The sequence below is a fragment of the Numida meleagris genome, chromosome 1 (assembly GCF_002078875.1).
Source record: "Numida meleagris isolate 19003 breed g44 Domestic line chromosome 1, NumMel1.0, whole genome shotgun sequence".
Classification (NCBI taxonomy): Eukaryota; Metazoa; Chordata; class Aves; order Galliformes; family Numididae; genus Numida; species Numida meleagris.
In genome coordinates, this window is record NC_034409.1 from 89,429,905 (window position 1) to 89,451,279 (window position 21,375).

The 21,375-nt window shown below is 47.3% G+C and overlaps 2 protein-coding genes and 2 non-coding genes across 8 annotated transcripts in view; 1 reads left to right on the forward strand and 3 right to left on the reverse strand.

The window, feature by feature from the left end:
• The window catches only part of MPZL1 (myelin protein zero like 1), a 35,891-nt gene extending 26,053 nt beyond the window's left edge, over positions 1 to 9,838 (reverse strand). Inside the window, exon 1 of one of the 2 annotated variants that reach the window (XM_021401963.1) lies at positions 9,673 to 9,838. In XM_021401963.1, the coding sequence (XP_021257638.1) occupies positions 9,673 to 9,805 (133 nt within the window). In that variant the 5' untranslated portion in view covers positions 9,806 to 9,838. Of the gene's footprint in view, positions 1 to 1,882; positions 1,908 to 9,672 lie in introns of those variants that run through there. The other variant, XM_021401972.1, reaches the window with a different exon arrangement.
• TRNAP-AGG lies at positions 11,750 to 11,821 on the forward strand. Its single transcript has one exon. It is a non-coding gene; the product is annotated as a tRNA-Pro (tRNA).
• Positions 12,257 to 12,328, reverse strand: TRNAP-CGG. The gene has a single exon. It is a non-coding gene; the product is annotated as a tRNA-Pro (tRNA).
• Positions 13,255 to 21,375, reverse strand: part of RCSD1 (RCSD domain containing 1) — a 33,969-nt gene continuing 25,848 nt past the window's right edge. For 2 of the 4 annotated variants that reach the window (XM_021401944.1, XM_021401933.1), the window contains exons 3-7: positions 20,596 to 20,685; positions 19,227 to 19,298; positions 17,899 to 18,102; positions 16,410 to 17,061; positions 13,255 to 15,295 (exon numbers count right to left, since the gene is read on the reverse strand). In XM_021401944.1, coding sequence (XP_021257619.1) covers positions 16,426 to 17,061; positions 17,899 to 18,102; positions 19,227 to 19,298; positions 20,596 to 20,685 — 1,002 coding nt within the window. In that variant the 3' untranslated portion in view covers positions 13,255 to 15,295; positions 16,410 to 16,425. The remainder of the gene's footprint in view (positions 15,296 to 16,409; positions 17,062 to 17,898; positions 18,103 to 19,226; positions 19,299 to 20,595; positions 20,686 to 21,375) is intronic. The other 2 variants (XM_021401951.1, XM_021401943.1) reach the window with 1 other exon arrangement.

Below are 21,375 nucleotides of genomic sequence, written 5' to 3' on the forward strand. Positions count from 1 at the left end.
TTCAAGCTCTCTTAAAACGCCTCCGTAACATTTGGCAACAGCACCTGTATAAACCCAACACTGCCTAAACCGGCAGTGCTTAGAGATAAATGCTCCCTTGAGCTGGCTTTTTTTTCCCATTACTTTGTATCCCCTGATTGCTTACACTTGTTTCATGGTGGTTAGTGAAAAAAACTTGGGAGCAACAATTGGTTTTCTTCTACAATTTTGTATACAAAAATAGGGCATCCACTGTGCTAGGCAGAAGTTGAATATGGAGCTTGGTAGCACTTCATAAGGAAATCCTTTCTTGACACTGGAAGTCCACACTAATTAACACATAGTTGGAAGTCTTTTAGAGACCACAGTCTGCACTGAGATCATGGATCCAATGAAAAAGTTCTGTTAATTAAGGCAATGATCACACCAAAATAAACCTGATTCGCCTGGATCCAACTCAGCTTGATCACTTGGAGTGCCAACAAAACCAGAACACAAACCAAAGCTGTAATCATGGGCATTTTATTCCACAAGTACTAACACAGTCTAAGTGGAAACTTTTATCAGACCACCAACAGTTTCCATACTACATTGCCCTCCTCCTGAAATGACGAGTCATCAGTTAACTAATTAATACAAACAAATTGCTTCATTTATATTAAAGATATCTAGTAACACATTCATTTACATCAACTATAAATAAAGTCTCCTATGGATGAAAGATCAAGAAATAATCAAAAAGTCTGATGAAAGAAAGATTTAAAAAAATTCAGACAGGCTGTTACAGGTAACGAGTTGATGACAGAGTCACGGACCAGGAAAATAGAAATAGATGCTATTTAATTAATTAAAATTAATTAATGCTACAGACTCAACAAGTCACATTCAGAGGTCTTGACAAAACCACAGTAAGTCAACATATCTGTATGTTCACAAAGGCTTCCCTAGCAGCTGTAATTTTCCAGGAGAAAGGAGGTTGTGAGATTGTCTAGTGATTAGGAGGTCATAAGTCACAAAAACAATATACGCTTGCTAAAGAGTGCTTTCATTAAGAAATACTCAGTGTCACCGTGAAACATAGTCCACTGTTGACATCTCTCTCAAACTACAGTTTCATGACATTTAGTTATTTCTCATACCAAAATGTCTTCACATACAACCAGCAAGAAATAACAACAGTCAGCTCCCCACAAAACATTTTAGAAAGGCAGCACAAGGTTATAGTTCCCTACTACAATTACAGGCACCTATTTCTCCATGGGCCACCATTATCTCATTTTCAATAAAATGTGTGGTGGAGCAATCCTATCTTTGATGGTCTCAATAGCTAGGAGCAGACAGGCCCAAATCATTCCTCTGAAACTCCACTGAGATCTGTTGAAACATCCAGATGAAGAATTAATTGACACAATTTAGCCTTAACACAGAAGCAAAATCCGCACAAGCTGTTCTGGCCAATAACAAAATATGTTGCATTTCATAAGAACAACACACAAGTATTAAGGAGCCATATACCTAGGCCTAAGAAACAACAGACTGCCCCATCATCTCCACACCAGAAATCTATCATGGTGTTATCTGAAGTCTCACTGAGCGTATAGATATAAAAATGCATACACGCATGCATAATCCTATATGCATATCATTGTACATCACTTAGGAGAGTTGAGCCTACCTGGCTCCCAGACACCCATCCTCTCACTCCTGCTTATCAAATGGGACAGAAGGAGAAAATAAGATGAAAAAGCTCGTGGGTGGAGGTAAAGACAGGGTGATCACTTACCAGTTACCATCACAGCCAAAACACACTTGACCTGAGTAAAGTTATTTTAATTTGAAATAAATTGTATTAAGAGATGGATTGTGAGGAAAAAGTCAACAACAACAACAAAATCAAGCTCACCTTCACTCATTTATTTCCAACTTTTCTCCCTCCCCAGGCAGCCTGCAACAGGTAGGAGGTTACAATCAGCCCACAATGGCTCCCCTCTGCCACTCTTTCCTCCTCACACACACTTTTTCCCCGCTGAAGGTGCAGGTCCTTCTCATGGGTAGCGATTCTTCAGGAGAACCTACTTCTGCATGTGCTCCTCCATGAGCCACAGTGTGGATATCTGCTCCTCCATGGTCTCCTCCACAGGGTGTAGGGAAATACCTGCTCCATCATGTCCCCTTCCAAAGCTTCTGCTGCAGGGGCATCTGCTCCAGTGCCTGTGGCACCTTCTCTGCCTTCTCTTCCCTGGGTGCCTGCAAGGCCATTTCTCACACCACTCCCCTGCTCCTCCCTGCTGGGTGGTGTTTACCCTCTCTTCCCCAAGCTGTCCACAAAGCACCGACATGCTGGCTGCTGGGCCAGGCCTCGCCTCACACAGCAGAATGGTAGCCCTCCTAGCCCAAATCTTGACAGAATACCCAATATATTCATACAGAACACAAAGCAAAATCAGCTACAGAAAGGATGGCCAGACAAAAATCATACGAACTACTCCTGACACCCAAGTTTCAAATCAACGAAAACTAAGTTCTGCTGCCCCAAAGGAGGGGAGAACGGTCTAGCTCTACTCTGAATCATCAACCACCAGAAAAGCATCTCACTGCTGCAGCAGCTCCTCAGGTTGTCGATCTCACCACGTACTTCAGACCACTGAAGAAAGAGAGCTTCCTGCCTTTGGTAGCACAGCCAGTCCTGCAGCACTGTACCAGCTCTGAGCAGCAGAAATGCTGCTGACACCTCGCCCATGAACACCTACCACTGACTTGCTGCTGGGAATGAATGATCATCCCCCATGGAGATGTGAGCCCAGAAGAACAGCTGCTAACACATTTGCTTTCTGTTGGCCTCTTTGCACAGTTAGTTGAGCTCTGCCTGACTCAGTGATGAGAGAAAAAATGAAAAACTGCGGCATTTTATCTCCTCCAGTGAAAGGAATAAAGTTTCACTGAAAAGCCATAAATAGGCTGTGGTAACACTGTCAAAGCTGTCAATAACAGTGTCACTTAACCCTGTATATCTCTGCATACATACTTGACAGAACTTACAGACAAGTCATAAGAGTCACTTTGGTACCAGCTTCTAGAGGCTCAGTTTTTCAAGTAGTTTCCTTCATGTTATGCAAAGCTGTCCATTATTCTGCCAAGGGGCAGAAGAACTCATGCCAGATTTATGTCTCCAGTCAATGCTTTTAGCAAGAAACTATGGACAAGCATGAAAAGCAGCAGAGAGTGCCTGAACTCCCTTGCAAGCTAGGCCACAGATTTCTTGTTCTATCCTGTGGAAGTCACTTAACTACTGTATTACTCCCTCAACTTGGAAAGCATAAAAATGTAGATGCTTGTGAAGGCCCAGAGTTCTACAAACAAGTATTACTGTTGAACTGCTTCATGCTCCACAGTTACACAACCAGTCATATGTCAGGTTTGGGCAGATGCTTATTTAGCCTAGAAAGCGATAACATCTAGCCCTGTTCTAGTAATTTTTTCTCATGGATCACAAGGCAATATACTTCCCTGCCTATGCCAGAGACTGAGACACCAATCAGCAGCTCAGATACTTTCCAACCTTAAGTGGTTTTCCTTCCGTTACCAACTCAGTTTACAAGAGTTCAAGTTCAAGTAAACAGTTCTTGTTGACCAAGTCAAACCGAAACAATTAAAGACCCAAACAGACAAGTAAACTTACTCAAAGTGCAAAGAGTATCTGGAACAGCTGATAACAACTATTTTACCTCTAATCATGCAATACTAACACAGCTGCTAGCAAATGCAGCAGATTATTCCTGGGCACAGGGAAAGATTCATGAAAATAGGAACTAAGATTAAAGAAGATCAACAGAGAACAAGATAAACAGTGTACCCTAAAAGAGTCTCCTTGAAACACAGTGGTCTTCTCCCACATAAAAGAACATCCTTAAGCTTGTTTAACTACAGAACTGAGAGAAACTGAGTACATACGCTCAACATATGACAGAGATATTGAAGAAAGCATTCCATCATCACAAACATTTCCTAGAATTATTACAGCAGTCCACTAAAACTGTCACAATGTCTGCTAAAGAAACTAGAGTACTAAGGATCAGAAGTTGGGAACAAAATGAATTCAAGGCACAGACAGCAAAGGTATATGTCACTGGCTGGAGCAACAGCCTCCATTCTAGGTCAGCACTAGTTATTAGTACTAGCTGAAGTGAAATGATATTCAGGTGGTATCAAGAAACAAGAACACAACCGTGTTGTGAACTGCTGATAATTTTTGACAAAATCTAGCACTAGCGGCATGGAAACTAAATCACCCAACTGATTACTCCCCTCAGCTAGCAGGGTCACAAGGCCAATCCGTTCTGGTATGACCAGAGACTTACCTTCAATAGCTCGAGCAAACTTAAAGCTCTGTGCAGACTATATCCCTTACCACTTCCACTGATGCTTGCTCACACTAATTTTTCACCACTTGCTAACCAAATCCAGCAGAAAACTCAGTAAGCTAATAACTATAACCTGCATCAGCATGACTACAAAACCAAAAGAAAAAACCCACGCTACATATTTTCAAGTAATTCTTGCTTCACAAGAATTTGGCAGTGACAGTGCCAGTTTAAATAGCTCCCATGCCCCCCTATGACACAACACGATGAATCTGACCAGGAACTAGCTCATGTTCAAAAGAGCATTTCTTCCATTGTTTTCTTTTAAACCAGACCAACACCCTAACCCAGTTCACTGTGCCCCATGTTTGCACAACAACAACTGTGCAGGATGAGGAGGAAGTGACTAGCAGCTGCTTCAGACAGCTCATCTCTGGAAAGCTTCCCTTTCTGGAAGTGTTGATGGCCTCCCTTCTCTCTCTCTCTCTCTCTCTCTCTCTGTAGCACTTTCTCAGTTTACACTAGGGCACTTCTAGAAACAAGCCTTCCAATTAAGGCAGCGCTTTCACCCATGCCTGTGCTGATGTTGTCAAGCTTTAGGGTATGCAGCATCACCACACAGCCACCAGCTCTTCATCTTCCACACTGGAAGAGCGAAGCAAACAAAATTCCAAGATGCATTAACTAGTTAGATCTTAGAAGTCCTGTTGCACATACAGCTTTACAGAATTTACTACCAAGAGGGAGCCTTGTTCACTGTATTTCACTTCAGCACGTTACAAAAACAAGTTACTAAAAACTGTAACCAACGGCAAACAGACAATTGAGGGTAATCTCCTATGCTGGCTATTTCACCTAACTGAAGTACACCTGCCCTGATTTGACCCACCTCATGTATATCCAGCAAGCTTCCTTAACCCCATTTAACATTATGTGTATTAAGCATCAGCAAATGTACTGCAAAGCATTTTCTTCTGCCAGATTGGAAGGAGGAATTCATAGGACAAACAGCCTTCCTGCTTTCCTCACGCATTTCAAGGCAAAAGGTAGAGCAGCACGAACTGGAAACTGCTAACTCAACAGTAAAGACAAAAAAGCAGAAGCTGAAAGACACAGCTGTAAAAGGGAACAACATACATGTGACTGGATGTAACCATCTATAAAACAGGCTTTTTTTAGGTCAACTAGCAGAATGATCTGATCGCTTTTAAAGCAATGGAGGCGGGAAGGAAACACTGGAATTGGAAGAGGTTGCCAGACTGAAGGGTCATCTAGTCATTCAACTAGCTCAAAAAACAATACTGATGTTGGCCATGCATCAAAGTGCATATCCACAGCACTTGTGCTATGGTATCGGTACAGCATACTGCTAAACGACATTCCAAGTAAATACTTGCTCTGCTAAATAGCTGTTGTCCTAAGATAAGCATAAATCACTGCAATTTGAATTCCCTATCAGTTCAGACCTTCCTGTCCATTGCTGCCACAGCTTCCGCTTACACAAGAATTCAGTATCCTTTCTTTTGCACCAGTCACTATATGCAGGGTAATACTAACATAGATCAACACACTAATGAAGATAAGAAAACCTCAAAAAAAGAAAAAAAAAAAAAGACAACAGCAAACACTATAAGAATGTAAATGTTTCCATACTCAGTGTTTCCTGCACTTTCTGATTTATTCCTGGGATATCTCGAGCAAGCATTCAATAATCTTTCAATTTAAACCTGACAGGATGTCTGCCTTGTAAAACCAGGACAGATGGTACCCTGTACAGTACACAGGACACTCACAGCCTACTCTTCCCAGTCAGGATAAGACAAGGCCACTGACAGACAGTGCAATAGCTGATTAACACATTCCTTAATCCATTGTAATGCAGACAGCAAGTGAAAAGGTGGTTAAGTATCTTCACTTACACAGAAGTAGAGGACTGCTGGGAGGCTGGGTTTAAGAGAAACCTAGGCATTTTACAAGCCACATTCTATTACCAAAACATTAAGTTATCTTTTCAACTTCTTCAAGAACTTACTGCTGCTATAAGCAAGGTAACCTAACCAGTAGTCCCACCCTCAACCTGACTAGCAGAGGGTAAAGTTTACCCACCTCAGCACCTCTTCCCCTTGCAGAAACCAAGTAAGTGCTGCAGGCAAGGAAGAGTTCCTACCTACAGCATCAGTAGGCTCCATTTGAAAGAACTAACTGCTTCTGACTGGGTGAACACAACAATCCTGACTAAACCTGGCACAAACATGAAGAGAGCGACGCAACCCTGACTTGCAATGTTATTTTCATGAAACATTTAAAGAGGCAACTGAAACATGCAGGTAAGCTCGAAGCAATAGTAGACGCCAGAAGTATTTAACATCCCAATACTTCTCTGCTTGTTACATTGACCTGTGTGTATGTGCATGTGTGCACACATGTGAGTGAGTACAAGGGGTGGTAAGACACAGGGAGCAAAAATCAGACTTTGTCAGCATGAGAAAGAATGGTAAAGATACTAACACTCTTTCTAGTAATGTCTAGACAATCTTTAAGACTCTCGGAAGTAATCAGGCACCACACCCTTGTGTTAAAGACAGATGCGATCCCACTTTAAGTGATTACTTATATGGCTTACAAACTCGGGATTCCAAGGTAATCTGTTTCCCTGATGCTCTGGCTAGCTGCTCGGGGCTCACCTACCATACAAGAGATTATACCTAGATTAACTACTCATGCCACAAATGCCCACAGAATCACAAAACAATTGGGAACGATTCTTCATTCTTACAAGAAAAGGAAGCAGTTGAGTTTTCAGATGACTGAGCATAAACAAACAGGACAAACTCCAATGCATACATGCAGCTGTACACAAGAAAATAAGCCTAACACTTGTTATCTGAATTTAGCCATGAAGCAACAGTTACGTGCTTGGCTTTACAAGACAGACCATGACGTTAAACTCAACCTGTACAACACATCCCACTTAGTAACATTTCTGTCTCACTGCAGGTTACTGGCCACCAAACACATTAAGAGGGAGAAGAACCACAAACCACAGCAGCTAACTGTGCAGCACGCTCCCCAGCCACATGTCACATCTGGGCAACCAAGTGGCAACAACACAGAACAGAAAGTTACTTCTGCCCTTCCACTTGCTTGGTGGTTTTTCGTTTCTCATCTTCTCATTAGATGAAAATTCAGCACAAGGAAAGAGGAAGGAAAAAGAATCCTTGCTAAATTGCAGGAAGTGAAGCAACAGATGGGATCTGAAAGGCAGACTGCTACACATGACTGCTTACACCCTTAAACTCCAGAGAAGGTCATCTTCTCCTGACCAATCAGCTAGTCACCTTGTATATCCAAGTAGATGGAACAGCTTGCAAGGTAGCTCTTATTCTCAGGTAAAGACATAAACCTTGTGTCAACTCCACACTTAGAAAGGAAAAAAAAAAAAGTGCATTTTCAAAGAAAACGGAAGGATTAACCGTGTATAGTATAAGCATGGGGAGGAGAAGCCAACATGGGACTAACTTCTGATTTGAAATAAGAAATATTCAATAGTTAGAGGAACAGGCAGAGAATCACTGTCCAACGCAGATGAAATAGTTGTTTTAGCATCCATTTAATCCTTTAAACTGTAATCTTGCATTGCCCACCCTAGAGAGGACCTCCTTCAAAATAGTATCTTGCAGCTTTGTTTGCCTTTAAGATACTGTATTTGGTTACATACTTCATGCGCTGCAGCCATCTCTTTCTCTGAGCTTCCCATAGCATTACTGCAGTTCTACCTTTTGTTGTGGTCAGGGGAAATATGTGCCCTTCTTTCTCTTGTCTCCATATTTATTTTCAAAGAACTAAGTTTCACTGTAAGCTATATATTCAGCTTATTTACCTACTTCATTCTAAGTATTAAACTGCCTCTGAAGGCGTACAGCAAGCCTTAGCAGTCTCTACTTACACTTATTGCAAAATGCAGAAGTTTAGGTTAACAAAAGCCAAAGAACAATGCCATTTGGAAAGAAGTTCCTCATCACTGGGCACAGATCCTCTTCACAGACAGACTTACAGTTTTTTTTTTTTCAGAAGCTTCCAGACATATGAACAGAGAAAACATCAGGCTTCTTTAGAAATTGCTACTAACTTCCTTTGCGCAGTTTCAACTGCTAAGCAAGTATTGCCAAGCAAGGCTACTTTCAAGTGACACACAAACATTGGTGCCTCCCTTTTATACACACACAGATCTGCTTTGGGAAAGTTGCTTGTTTTCATTTCAAAATTAAATGGCAAACACAGAACAATTTACCCTGTCAGTACATATGCCAAAGCAAAGTTAAGCTTTATCCTTGCCATTACTACCGCTCCAGTATTAGCTGTGTACTTACTCTCCATTTATACGAGTCACAAACACTTGATTTTGGCTGGTGTCATTACTGCTCCACCCAAATATTTCACCATTGACCAAACAAAAGGTGCTTTCTAAGTTGTTTCCTACAACTCTAGCCTCCCAGCTGCAGGTCACCTCCCCACTCCACTGCGTCCTTCCTCAACAAAGAGGACTGGCGTCCCATGACTGTGCAACCAAAGACACAAACCAGAGAGGCTGACATGCATCATGGTTGCCACGTGCCATGTCACTGGGCCCTGGCAGCCCGGGCACCTTTGGGAGCAGCACAGCACTGCTCTGGGGCACGTCCAGCTCCGAGATGCTCTAGGTACACCTACAGAGCAATGACCGACTCTGCCTTTTGCAAGTACACAACACACTTGAGTGCCACGGTGTGCAATGTGCGTTGAACGGTTTGCTTTTGATCTGGAATGAGAAAGAGCAAATTCTTGCATTCGTGCATTAGATACACACGGCACCAATTTGAGAAACAGCAGCAAAAACCAGCGGAGGTGGGCTTTAAACCGAGCGGCTTCCTTGGATGGCTGGGGAACAGCCAAACGGCACGCCGTTCTCAGAACGGCCCTTCGCGCTGGTAGCCCACCACGGGCAAGCAGGAGAGGCATTTAAAGAGGGGGAGCGCCTCAACCCAGCTGTGGGAGCAGCGCGGTGCCCCCGCGGGAGCTCTCCCCGCTCCGGGGCCTTCCCGACGGGCGCGGCCGACCCCTCGCCCCAGCACCCTCCGCTCCGTGCCCGCGCCGGCGGGGGAGCGGCCGGGCCACGGGGCCGAGCCGCCCCACTCCCCAGCGCGAAGGAGGGCGGATCGGCGCCCGCAACCCGGCTCCCTCGCCTCGCCTCGTCTCCCCTCACCCGCGGGGACAGCTCCCCCGCCACCCCCCAGACCCGCCCGAGCCGCGGGTGCGGCCCCACGGGGACGATCGGCGGCCGCCCCTCACTCACCGGCAGCCAGCACGGCGGCGGCGGCCAGCAGGCAGGCCGAGAGAGGCAGCCGCGCGGCTACAACAGCCGGCGAGCACCCCGCGCTACCTCCGGCCGCTGCCATTTTCCTGCTGCCACCTCCCCGCGCCCCCATTGTCCGCCCCCGGTCGCCGCCCCGCCCCCTCGCGCCTCGCGGCCCTCTTCCCTCGCCGGGATAGGGCCCCGCCGCTGTCAGTCGCACACACCTCCCGCGGCCCCCTCGTCCCCGCTCCGCTGCTTCTCGACGATTGGTCAGGACGCGGATCCGTCAAATCTCGACGCCCAATCCGAGACGGAAGCGCGCCGTCCCGCCTCCCGAGCCGAGCACGTGACCGGCTCTCCCGGGCCCGCCGGGCGGTGCCGCGAGGGTGTCGCTCCCGGCGCGGTGCGGACCCGACCGCTCCCGGGTAGCGCGGGGCTGGGCCTGGTCGCGCTCGGCGGCGAAAAGCCGTGAAAGGAGCTGACGGCCACCCAGCAGGGCTCTTTTGGATGGCAGCGCGGCGGCGTCCGGGCGCTGCTTCCCCGTCCGCCGGAGGAGGGTGGTCGGGGTGAGAGTCTGCCAGCTGAGAGAGCCGGCTTGGTGCGTATTCCCTGCAGCGCCGGCTGCTTCCTCCTGGGCGCCAGCGGGATAACCGCGTTTGCCTTTAACCTGAAAATTTCAGTTGTATTTTAATGAAGTTGCACACGCTCCACCAGATCACGAGACGATTGCTCACCGCGCGCGTGAGACTTCCCAGGCCTAAAACACAGGCGCGGGGCTCCCATGTCAGCGGGGCTGCTGCTCGGCTGAGCCGTTCCCAAGGGTGCACCCGGTGCAGCACGCGCCGCCATGCCAGCATGCACCTTCCTGCAGCCGCTCAGGGAGGAGGCCCCTGGACGGTGCTGGCAGCAGGCCCGCCGCCCTCCTGGGATTTCCAGCGTCATAGCTTGTGCCTTTCTTGTACATGCCCCCGGGGAGAGCTCTGGAGCATGTTCCTCAGCTAACCGTTGCGGAAGTTTTCTAGAAACCCAGGATAGGTTATTGCTCTGCTCAGCGACCAAAGGTGTTCGCTGCCACGGAACACACCATGTCGATACCCACTGCTTTATCTTCTGCCCCCACCCGAACAGCCCAACCTTTCTCTTTTAAGCCATTTTTCCAAGGTAGCTAACCTTGGTTTTTTGCTAGTTTTTAAAAATCATACCCTCTCCCTTTGCAAATTTACTCTCCTCCATGGAATTCATGAGTTCTCTATATAGGAGGACCGCTTGAAAAATAACGCCTCCTATTTTAATATGTTGGCCCACAATGTCAGAGGTGGATGTCGGTGGTACGGCAGTAGAGGCTGAACCATCAGACCAATATTTTGTTACATGTTGTTGCCATGCGACAGGTGGTGGCAGAGGGACAGTCTGACAAAGAGGCGTCTGGCATGGACGCGCATGTGGAGCAAAGTTGTGTCACTGAATCCCTCCACGGGGACAAAATGGCACCCACTGACATTCAGCGATGCTTGCTGAATGTTTCTGGAGACCAAACAGTGGATGTGAGCACAGTGAAAGATGGACTGCACGGGCAACATTTTCCTAGCAACAGTGCCATCATAGCAGCTGTGAAACAGAGGGTCACTTTTGCTGGAGCAGATTTTTATGAGCACGCAGGCTCTTGTTCATTGCTGGTGAGTACGCATAGCTAATGGCAGTGACTACGTTGAAAAATAGCTTTTATAGCTGAGAATTCACTCTATCAATTAGTGTTATGGTGCTGTTTATATTTGTTGTCGTTTCCATGGAAATAAATAGGAGGCGTTACTTCCAGAGCGACCTACACAGCCTGGCTTGGCCAGGTGAAGCCCTGCGATGGCCCAGCTCAACCAGCAGCACTGCACAGAGAGCACCTGGAAGAGTACCGGGTCTGCTTACCGTAAACCCTTTTTTCCAGATCGCAATGACTGAACTACTGCCTTCAGAGGACCTGGTGCCGCCCCCAACGGCCGCCACAGCAGCAGGCCGAGCTGCGCGGGTGGGGCCCCTTCGCTCAGAGATTCCTGTCCGACGGCAGAAATTCTTCCCTCATGGCGGCTCGTTGGTCTAGGGGTATGATTCTCGCTTAGGGTGCGAGAGGTCCCGGGTTCAAATCCCGGACGAGCCCTGTTTTTTTTTTTTTTTTTTTTTCCTCCCCCCCCTCCCAGTTTAGTCCTCCTTGTCGTTCCGCACCCACTCACTTTACGTCTGCTGCACGCGCTGAGCCCGGCGCACATCGCACAAAAATCGGCCGCCACTGCACAAAGCAGCAGGGCGAGCTACACGCTGTTCCCTTCTAAGAGCACAACCAGCGTGATCACGTCGCGAGCGAACAGATCCTTCCTCCCCCTTGCCCTCTCGACTTCCCCTCCCACGGTGCGCCCCGTTGCCCCGCACCGCCCAGTGCCTCCCCCCACCGCCAGCATTGCCCCGTCTGCAAACTCCTGAGCCCCGCAACCTCCCTGCACTCTGCCAGTCCGCTGGGGAACAACCAAGGCAACAAAAACACTGCGAAGGACAACAGTGGCAAAAAACGGGAGGAACTGCAACCACCCTTCACGGAGGGCTCGTCCGGGATTTGAACCCGGGACCTCTCGCACCCGAAGCGAGAATCATACCCCTAGACCAACGAGCCGCTCTCTGCATACGTTTCCCCAGCTGAACAGTTGACTCATCTCCGCCTCCTGCGGCTTATAGCCATCTCCTCCACGAAAGCCTTCGTGCCCTGCCCTGCGCTCCTTTCCCCCCAGACGGCCGCTGTTCCGCTCGCCCGTCTCCAACCCCGTTTCTCCGCCGAGCTGCAGCACCCGCCGCTGCTTCTCCACCCTCGCAACCTCGCTCCGAACCTGGCCGAGGTGGGGACTTGAAGCCGGGCGAGCTCATTCTCAGCGAAGAGAGGGAGCACTTGGAAACGTTCCCGTTCCCCCCCCCGGATGTCCGTGGTTTAACTCTGCCGGCCGCTGTCGCGCCATGGAGGGGCGTGAGGGCTGGGGAGGCGGGTCGGGATCTCCTCCCACGGGCGGGCAGAGCGATGGACTGACTGACTGACTGACTGACTGACTGACTGACTGACTGACTGACTGACTGACTGACTGACTGACTGACTGACTGACTGACTGACTGACTGACTGACTGACTGACTGACTGACTGACTGACTGACTGACGGGGCTTTCTGGTGTCGTCGCTTTCTCCTGTTTGCCTATTCGTGTCCTTACCTCTGCCCCCGTACACGCTTGCCTCGGAAGTGTGCCGGATCTCTGTGGGTGTGAGGGGACAGCCCCAAGCCGGGCGCTACAGTTCATCAAAACGCTTTGAGCCTACACCTGGGGGACAGCAGACGACACTGCCATTTGTGGGCCCAAGCTGGCATGTCCTGGCAGCATGGACACAGCAGGGATATGTACCTACCTGTGCTCCGCTTCTGCAGTGTCGTGGTAGTGGCCAAAGATTTTTTTCCAAAATTGCTTTTCCTCAGCCTGTAGAAGGGTGAGTGTGAGGTTTGTGTGCAGCCTGCGCTAATGGTTCAGGCTCCTATATCGACCCAGAAGGAAACACACACGTTTTGTTTTGGTTTGTTTTTATTCCGCCATTTATTTCTTCTGTTTCTCCCTCAGATTTCCACTCCCTTGCTCGGGACACACATGCTCATTCTCTAAACAGGCACACATGAATTGATATGTACAGTCAGGCACAGTCACTCACAGGTGGGATGCTGCTGAGAGAGGAAACAGGATACAGCAAATGATTGCAGCCTGCCCTGGAATACAAGCTTTAACAAACACATTGAAATAGGTCCAAAGGCCACAATACTCCACAATATGGCTCAAAAGGATGTGGGGGTCGCGTTTGCCAACAAGCCTGTTCTGTGTACCAGGGCCAGCGCTGCTGGCTCTTGACAGGTAACCCCTCAGTGCTCTCACTTGAGGAAAAGAGAGGCAGGGCATAGAGGCATTTATTCCTTTGTGATTTTAGAGCTGGTGAACAGAAAGGGGACATCTCTCCAAACCCTGGGTTTTGTAACAGTGCTGTGCTTCAGAGCGCAGTGCAGGAAGGATGTGGGCTGTGTCGTGTTAAATCCTTGTGCATGCCTGTAGGACAAGGGACAGCGTGAACCTCCGACTCCACTCAGCTTAACATTTGCTAGGAAGAGCTTTGTGAGGGACAAAGAGAAGCTGCCTAGCTCTGCCTTTGGTCTCTGTAGCAGTGTCCGTAATGCTGAACCCTGGGTGACTGCCGCAGGTGCAAGCACTGGCCCTGCACCGCTCACGGCACTGACAGCCACCCTACGGTGCAGCTCAGCTTTGGGCAGCCCTGGCCAGCTGTCCCCACGGCAGCCTGCTGCAGGACACGAGCCCAATGGCCCTGAGCCACAGCAGCATTTTATTCAGTAATACGGTCACAGCTTCAAGCACTACTGACAGGAAATTAGGTATGGGCCTGTTTTCTTTCCCTGCGTAACTTATTTCATACTCCCTAGACGTAGATGTAAAAGCTTTTTTAACTTAAGAAATGTTAGTCCCATATCTTAGCTATTACTCCGGGAGTGAGTGGAAATCTAGTACAATGCCAATCCTACAAACTTCTGAGGGACTGGCTATCTGTCTGGCACCAAATCATATACAGTCAGGTCACATGATTTGAAATGACTCAGCCATCTAAGACCTCATCTTTAACTCACGTATAATTAATAGGCAGTTTCTAGTAAGTCAGGATGCTTTCTGTCAGAAGTGCCACTGAGTAGCTTCAAAAGAGAATCAAAAGGCAGAGTCTAGATGTTAAAAAGACTGATGGACAGGTGGCCCTTCTAAATCAGGACTGGACCACAGCATTGGGTAAGAGAACTTGCCCCGCTGACCTGCACAGCACAACTTTTCTGTGCCTCATGTCTGTTTGTTGTTACTTTCCACCAGCACTAAAATCACTCCAAAGTTGAAGTACACAAAAACTGCCCACCATGACTAGATGTTTCACAGATCAGCGAGCTCAACCCCCACTTCAAAGGCATTTTATGCTTAATGAACAATTTCCTAAGAGATTTCCCCATATTCAGGGTTCACATTATCTGCATTAACATATATGGAGAAAATATACTCTTTTTTCCTACTATGAAAACATTATTTACTGAAATTTGAAAACCCGAGATATTTCAAAAGAAGCTACTGAAAAGGCACCATACACATATGTATGTAACTGATGAACTTCATCTAAGACCAATACAGGGGAGAATAAAATGACATTCTGTAGCTCAGCAGGAATAAGGAACAGAGGGCCCAGGAGTGGCAGCGGCTGCCCGGTCCAGGACAGCACATAGCAAGCGGGTCTCTCAGTCTCCGGTTACCACCTTGGGATATCAGCCAACACCTCAGTTTTGTACTCTCAAGAGATTGTAAGGCAGTCTCTTGTTCTGACTGTCACAAAATATGATGGTGGAAAGCAGAGAGATGGTGAGCAGCCACTCAGCTCTGGGATCAGTCTGGACCTCGGGGAATATCTGTACTGTGCTCCTCTCCTGCCACTGAAGGTTTTCCAGTAGCTTCCACCTTGATTGAGTTAGATGGCTCCTATTCACACGTCATCTCCTGTGTCCTGGTTGGGTACGTCCTTTGGGGAGGGAAAAAGTAAGAAAATGATGAAAAATAATTACAGGTCTAAGTAAATACACGAGTGGGGAATCTGTGACTTGGGGTACTTTGGTAGTTTCCATGCTAGACTGCCTCTTTCACATGGTCATTGCCCAACCAAGGATACATTTGAAAAGGAGACAGATTGAGGTGAAAGGATATGTTTCCTCAGATCTCTGTAGCTAAGTTGTCAGTGGCTGGAGAACAAGAAAGAAACTATATGGAACAAGCTCTGCTTTAGTCAGCAGAAACCCTCTTCTTTTTCAATGGTGGAGACTCACAAAGGCTGCTTGCAGGCCTGATCAAGAAACTGGTATGAGTATATACACTATTTTTGTTGGCACAGCTAACAGGCTAACAAGGTATGTATCTATATATATGGTGTACGTGTATGTATGCATGTAACTATACAATGTGTGCACAAAACAGTAAAAATATATACATGTAGGGAGGTATTTGAAAATAGTATATACAAGGTAGAGTTAGTATATACGTGGTTTCTACTTTCAAACTGCTTTCAAAACAGCAGTTGGGTAAGGTGCCTGGCATCAGAGAGCCTCTCCGTTTTACTGCAGCAAGAATTGTTTGTTCCTTCTTTGCCTCTTTATCTTTTCTTTCTGTAACATCAGCCTGGAGGACTGGTTGTTTTAAATGTAATGCCTTGAAGCCTCTGCAGAGATTTGATACTCTAGAGGTGTGAGAAGCAGCATAAATTCAAGGGGGAACTCAAGGGGGAATGGTTTTAAACTCAGACAGGGGAGGTTTAGGTTAGATATTAGGAGGAAGTTTTTCACACAGAGGGTGGTGATGCCCTGGAACAGGTTGCCCAAGGAGGTTGTGGATGCCCCGTCCCTGCAGGCATTCAAGGCCAGGCTGGACATGGCTCTGGGCAGCCTGGTCTAGTGGTTGGCGACCCTGCACTCAGCAGGGGGGGGTGAAACTCAATGATCTTTGAGGTCCTTTTCAACTCAGGCCATTCTATGATTCTGTGATTCTATGATAAATGTTGGCATGTTCTGTTACACTTGGCATTTTTATTAGTAAGCAAAAACTTCTGGTATTTTAGGAGCTATCCTCATGCTGACAAGACTTACCTAATGTGCATCATGGCTACTCTGTGACCTGGTCCTGCATGGGTGATGTTGAATGCTCACTGGCAGTCTCTAAACCCACTGCCTCCTGCAGTGGTTCAGGTGCCAGTGGTGTTTCTTCAGTATCTGATGTTCTCTGTGTGTCTGTGCTCTCACTGGTCTCCTTTTCTTCAGCTTCTTCCTTCTCTTTGTCTCCCTTCTCCTGTTCACAGGCACCACCTTCCTCCTCTTGCCCCTGAGGAGCCTCACCCACCTTATCTTCCTTGTCTTCAGAAGCTGACTGTGGTGAGTTCTCCTCTCCTGGAGCACCGCAACACACCTCCTTCTCCTCCTTTTCTGTATCCCCTGCATTACTCTTGCAAGGAGTCACTTCTTCCGCTTGCTTTTCCCCTTTTTCTTCATTTTCTGATCTGCTGGATCCTCTCCTTGATGGGGGCTTCTCATCAGACACCATCTGTTTCTTTATTTCTTTGTTCCCTGTTTCTGCTTCCTCTGTCTTGCCCTTATCCCCAAACACCTCATCCCCATCTTCCTTGGCACCATTTTCTGGAGAGGGAATGATGTTCCCTAAATCTTCCCCATCTCCACAGTTGGACAGAGATCTTCGGAACTTCCTGGAGGGAGGCCTACGCTTTATTGATCCCCGCGTCCGCACCTTGAAGGCAGGAAAAGCAGACATTGAAGCAGTCAGTGAGCAGTACTGGAAAGCAGAAAAGCACAATAGAGGGAAATACTGGGGGAAACTTGATTGCTGCACTGGTTTTTCTGCTCTGCTGCTGAGAGGTAGGGAGGGCTATCTGTTGCTGAAAGAGTACTTTATAGGATAAGCAGCTCCCCAAAATATAACCTTCCTTCCCTTTTTAGAGCTGATGCTGAAGATCATTGCCCCAGTATTAACTGTGAGTCTGTCCAAGTTAGACTCTAAACCAAAGAAGCTGATTTCATGGTGCAGATGTTGCTGACGTTGACTGTTTAGCCTCTTCAGCTTTTGGCAGTTTGGTGACTGAGGAAGGAGTCTGCCCTCCAGAGGAGGCTGGTGAATGCAGGTTACAGTTCCTCATTTAAGTGCTGTACACTCTGTGGAACACCTGGGCAGACTGTCACGGCTCCACAAATAGCACCTTAGCCACCTTTGACATTTGCTGACATGTGGCACCATCTCCTCATGGTGCTCCCTGCTCAGCTATCAGCCACCCAGTTACTGCTGAGCTGAAATAATCGAATCCTTCCGCCTTACCCCTTCTCTATCGTCATGGGGCCATGAAAGCTGCTGGAGCCAGTGGGCCACAAATCTCTATGGACTGGTAGGTAAAGAGAAGACCCACAGAACTACACCAAAAGGCTGTTTCAAATCCAGCACTTAGATCTCCTGACTTGGCTAAAAGGCACACTGTTATGGCAGGACTGAGGGCTAAAGCCTCCCCTTCCTCCTCGGCTACCAGCAGCAGACAAGCTTTATCTCACTGTGGTGGAGACCTAGCGCACGCCCTACCTTGTTATAGGATTGCAGCTGATTGCCTTCCGGGGGTTTATCAAAGCTGACCGGCGTCTCACTTGCTTCACTGGACTGCGGCTGGATTCCTGGGCTGCTGGGCGTTGAGGGAGGGGTGCTGAACGGAGAAACCATGACTTTCGGACCAGGGCTTTTGGGAGATGCTCCCGGCAGCAGAGCTGCTGGCGCAAAAGCCAGATTGGCCTGCAAAGAAAAATCCCCGTCACTGCGGTGGGTGACACCGGTGTGTAATACATGCATTAACCACGTGGAGGAACCCTTGCTCACGCCACGGGGCCACCACGTCTCAGCTGTCATAGCCCACATACCTTCTGGTTATGGGTCTCTCCTGGTGACACTGTCAACAAACAAGTCCGGACAGAGGAGTTATGACTGGACATTTGCCCTTCCCCAACAGCTGGATCTCAAGATGAGTTCTTTTGTCATCCTAAGGACTTTGGGGATTTTCCAGTGACCCAGCCAAGCCAGCAGAGTGTACAGTGGCTGAGCCAAGGTATCAACAAGCAGTCAGCAATCACATTGAGATTTAAACCATCCCTATTTGTGCCCAAGCAGACCTCACATTTTCAAGGTTGGTCTGCAGGTCTTCTGAATGACCTGTACAGCCGTGAGGAGAGAGAAGGCCATGGAAAGAAACAAGTTTGTGATTAACTGTGGCAAAGCACCTTGCACTAGCCTGCCATTAGGAAGTTCTCCAGGCAAATGTCCTTGGGTGCATTAATAGGGACACTGCTATGAATAGGCTTGCGTTGTGTCAGGGCGCTCAGGAGGCATTATGTTTGGAAGTCATGCATGCTGCCAGGAGCGGCAGGTGGCAGTGGTAGGGCACCATGTCTATGTGCTATTGAGGGTTGAGCTGCCCTCAGTGGCATGAATCAGGTGCCACTGAGAGACAAAAAGGACAAGAAGCATGGGCCGTTTGAGTGTAATTCAGGGAACTGAGGCAAGGAAAGCACAGAACTTCTAGGCACTCTTAGGGGTGTGCCAGAGACCCAAGTGATGCTGTATGTGCCACAGATCCAGTACAGTGATCCTGTGCCCCACACTGACCTGCCAATTCCCATGCCCAAGGACAGCTGGACTGTTTCTGACAGTAGTTATCCACGAGCAGACCTGATCTGCTCTCCTTGTTTATGCATTGTGGGACTGGGCCATTGTTGGTGAGGCCACTGTCCTCCCTACCTAGCTGTCACCCTCGGCTCCTGGATCCTCTTTCTTTGTGGCTCATCCACAAGGGAAGTGGCTCTGACAAATGCCAAACAATTTTATTTTGCTGGGGCAGCCATGTGGGCTCTTCCAGGACCTACCTGCAGCTTTTCAATCATGGGGGAGCTTTTCACCTTGACCTTGGCTACAGGGCAAGCGTTTGGAGATGGCTTCTGCAAAACAAAATGAAAACATGAAAAGGTCACAGTAAAGTAGGTGAAAAAAAGGAAATGCAGAAAAGGTACAAAACATAGAAGAGATGAAAGTGCTTGTAAGGGAGCTAATGAAGCCTCATATAAGACCTTCACACAAAAGTTTGCCTTCTTCTTTCCTAACCACACTCCCCTTTTGTTTTCTAGACATCTTAGGGCTCTACATGCATTTATCCTACTTTTGGGAGAAAAGGTGATTGTCCTTTGGCTGAAGTGTCTGAGTTAGGTGCTGCTCAGTGGCTTTCAGATGAGTATCTAACCTATGATACAGTTTTCCCTGATACTATATGAGGATTGGACAGATTAAAAGTCTACCTCAAAAAGGGTACGAGGCCTTAATCTTGGTAAAACATCACAAACTTTTTGTAACGGTAAAGACTTCCTGCTACCACTCAACTAATAGTTATGGGGTACTCAATTACTTTGGAAAGGAAAGGTCTGAGTGGCTAGAATGGTTGGGCTATGAAAGGCTCAAAACTGAGAAAGGGAGAGCATTTATTTGAGAAGGAACATATTACTGTTTTCATATCCAAAGGAAAAGGAAGGAATGTGAGACTTTAAATCCTGTGTTTCTCTGGCATGGAGGCGCCGAGAGCCTGTGGCTATCAGAAAAGAAGGTTCAAGAACCATTTTTCTTACTAAGGGCAGGCAATGATGTGAAATTTGGTGAATAAATCTCATACTTTGACATTACAGAAAGACAGAAGTGACTGGAGAGGGCTTGAATATAAACTTGGGTGAGTAGCAGCCAGCTTCTTGGGACATTCTTGGGATCTGCTCATTCAAAGGTGCTGTATGGAGGACACCTCAAGACAACATTCTGCAGACATTGCTGAAAGAAACCCTCTTCACTCTAGATTAATTATTCCTTTTTTCTGAAGAGCAGAACTATTATTCAAACCTCTAGTGTTCATATGAAGTTTAAAAAAAAGATGCTCCCTGTGCTAAATTCTGTTCAAATGTAATAAATGCTAGCAGTTCCTGCTTTAGAATGATTCAAAGGTAGTAAGTGTGTGGATCTGTCAGTGCAGTAGGGTTAAAAACAAAAGCAATAGAAATAGGATGTCTCTGTGCAAGAGGAGTTGGAAGCAGTGTGCTGCTAACTCAGTCAGTGCCTGTGTGGAAGCATAGGAAGGTTTGATGGTGCATGACCGATGTCTTCTGCTGCACAGAGCTTGCTACCTGCAAGCTCATGTCTCGGGAGAGAACGGACTGCAAAGAAGAGATTATTTGTCCCTGGGTTAAATCGATAACTCACTTGCTCATTGTTGTGGCTTGTCTCAGTTTTGTTGGAATACAGCGGAAGGGAGCATGGTGGTTTCCTCCGAGTTGGCTTATGTGGTGGCACCTAAGAGAAGAAAGCAACCAACTCAGCAGAAGGAACAGTAGTTAGTTGTTGTTAGTGTTGTTGTTGTTATTTTGTTAAGTGAAATTCAAGCACTAAACAGCATGCTCTGTAAGTGACCTGTTTGGATGGCAGAGCCGAGCTTACCTAAAGGAAATTTCCAAAGGCACCACATGACATTAGTATATGGCTTTGTGTCCAGCATGCTAGGCTCACAGCATCTCAAGCCCAATCCTAATACTGGAAATGTAGACTATATCTCTTTTCACAGCGTAAACCATGACACTGTTAGTTTTGTGCAAAGGATACTCTTCTAAGCTGTGAAGGGTGGAGAAGCCTTCCCAGGAGCTTCATCCTCTAAGCACCCTGCTGGGCAACCCCTCTACCCCTCACCCCCACCTCTCGGAATAGCTTGGCATTGTTCTCTTTCCTGTCTTATTACCACAACTTGTTCTTAAAGAATTTCAGCTTCCTACCTGGTTCATGATCTTCCTAATTTTTGGACAACATTGTGGATATTCCTTAATATCCACAATATAATATGGGGATAATTTTGCTACTTCCTAACAGGCAGGCATGTGAAAAAATGGATTATGGCACATGCTCTTTATAGAATTGGATGTCTTGGAGGACAAGTGGAGTTGATTTCAATTAACTACTGATGGTATTACATTCAGCCACGGCAATGCTGCA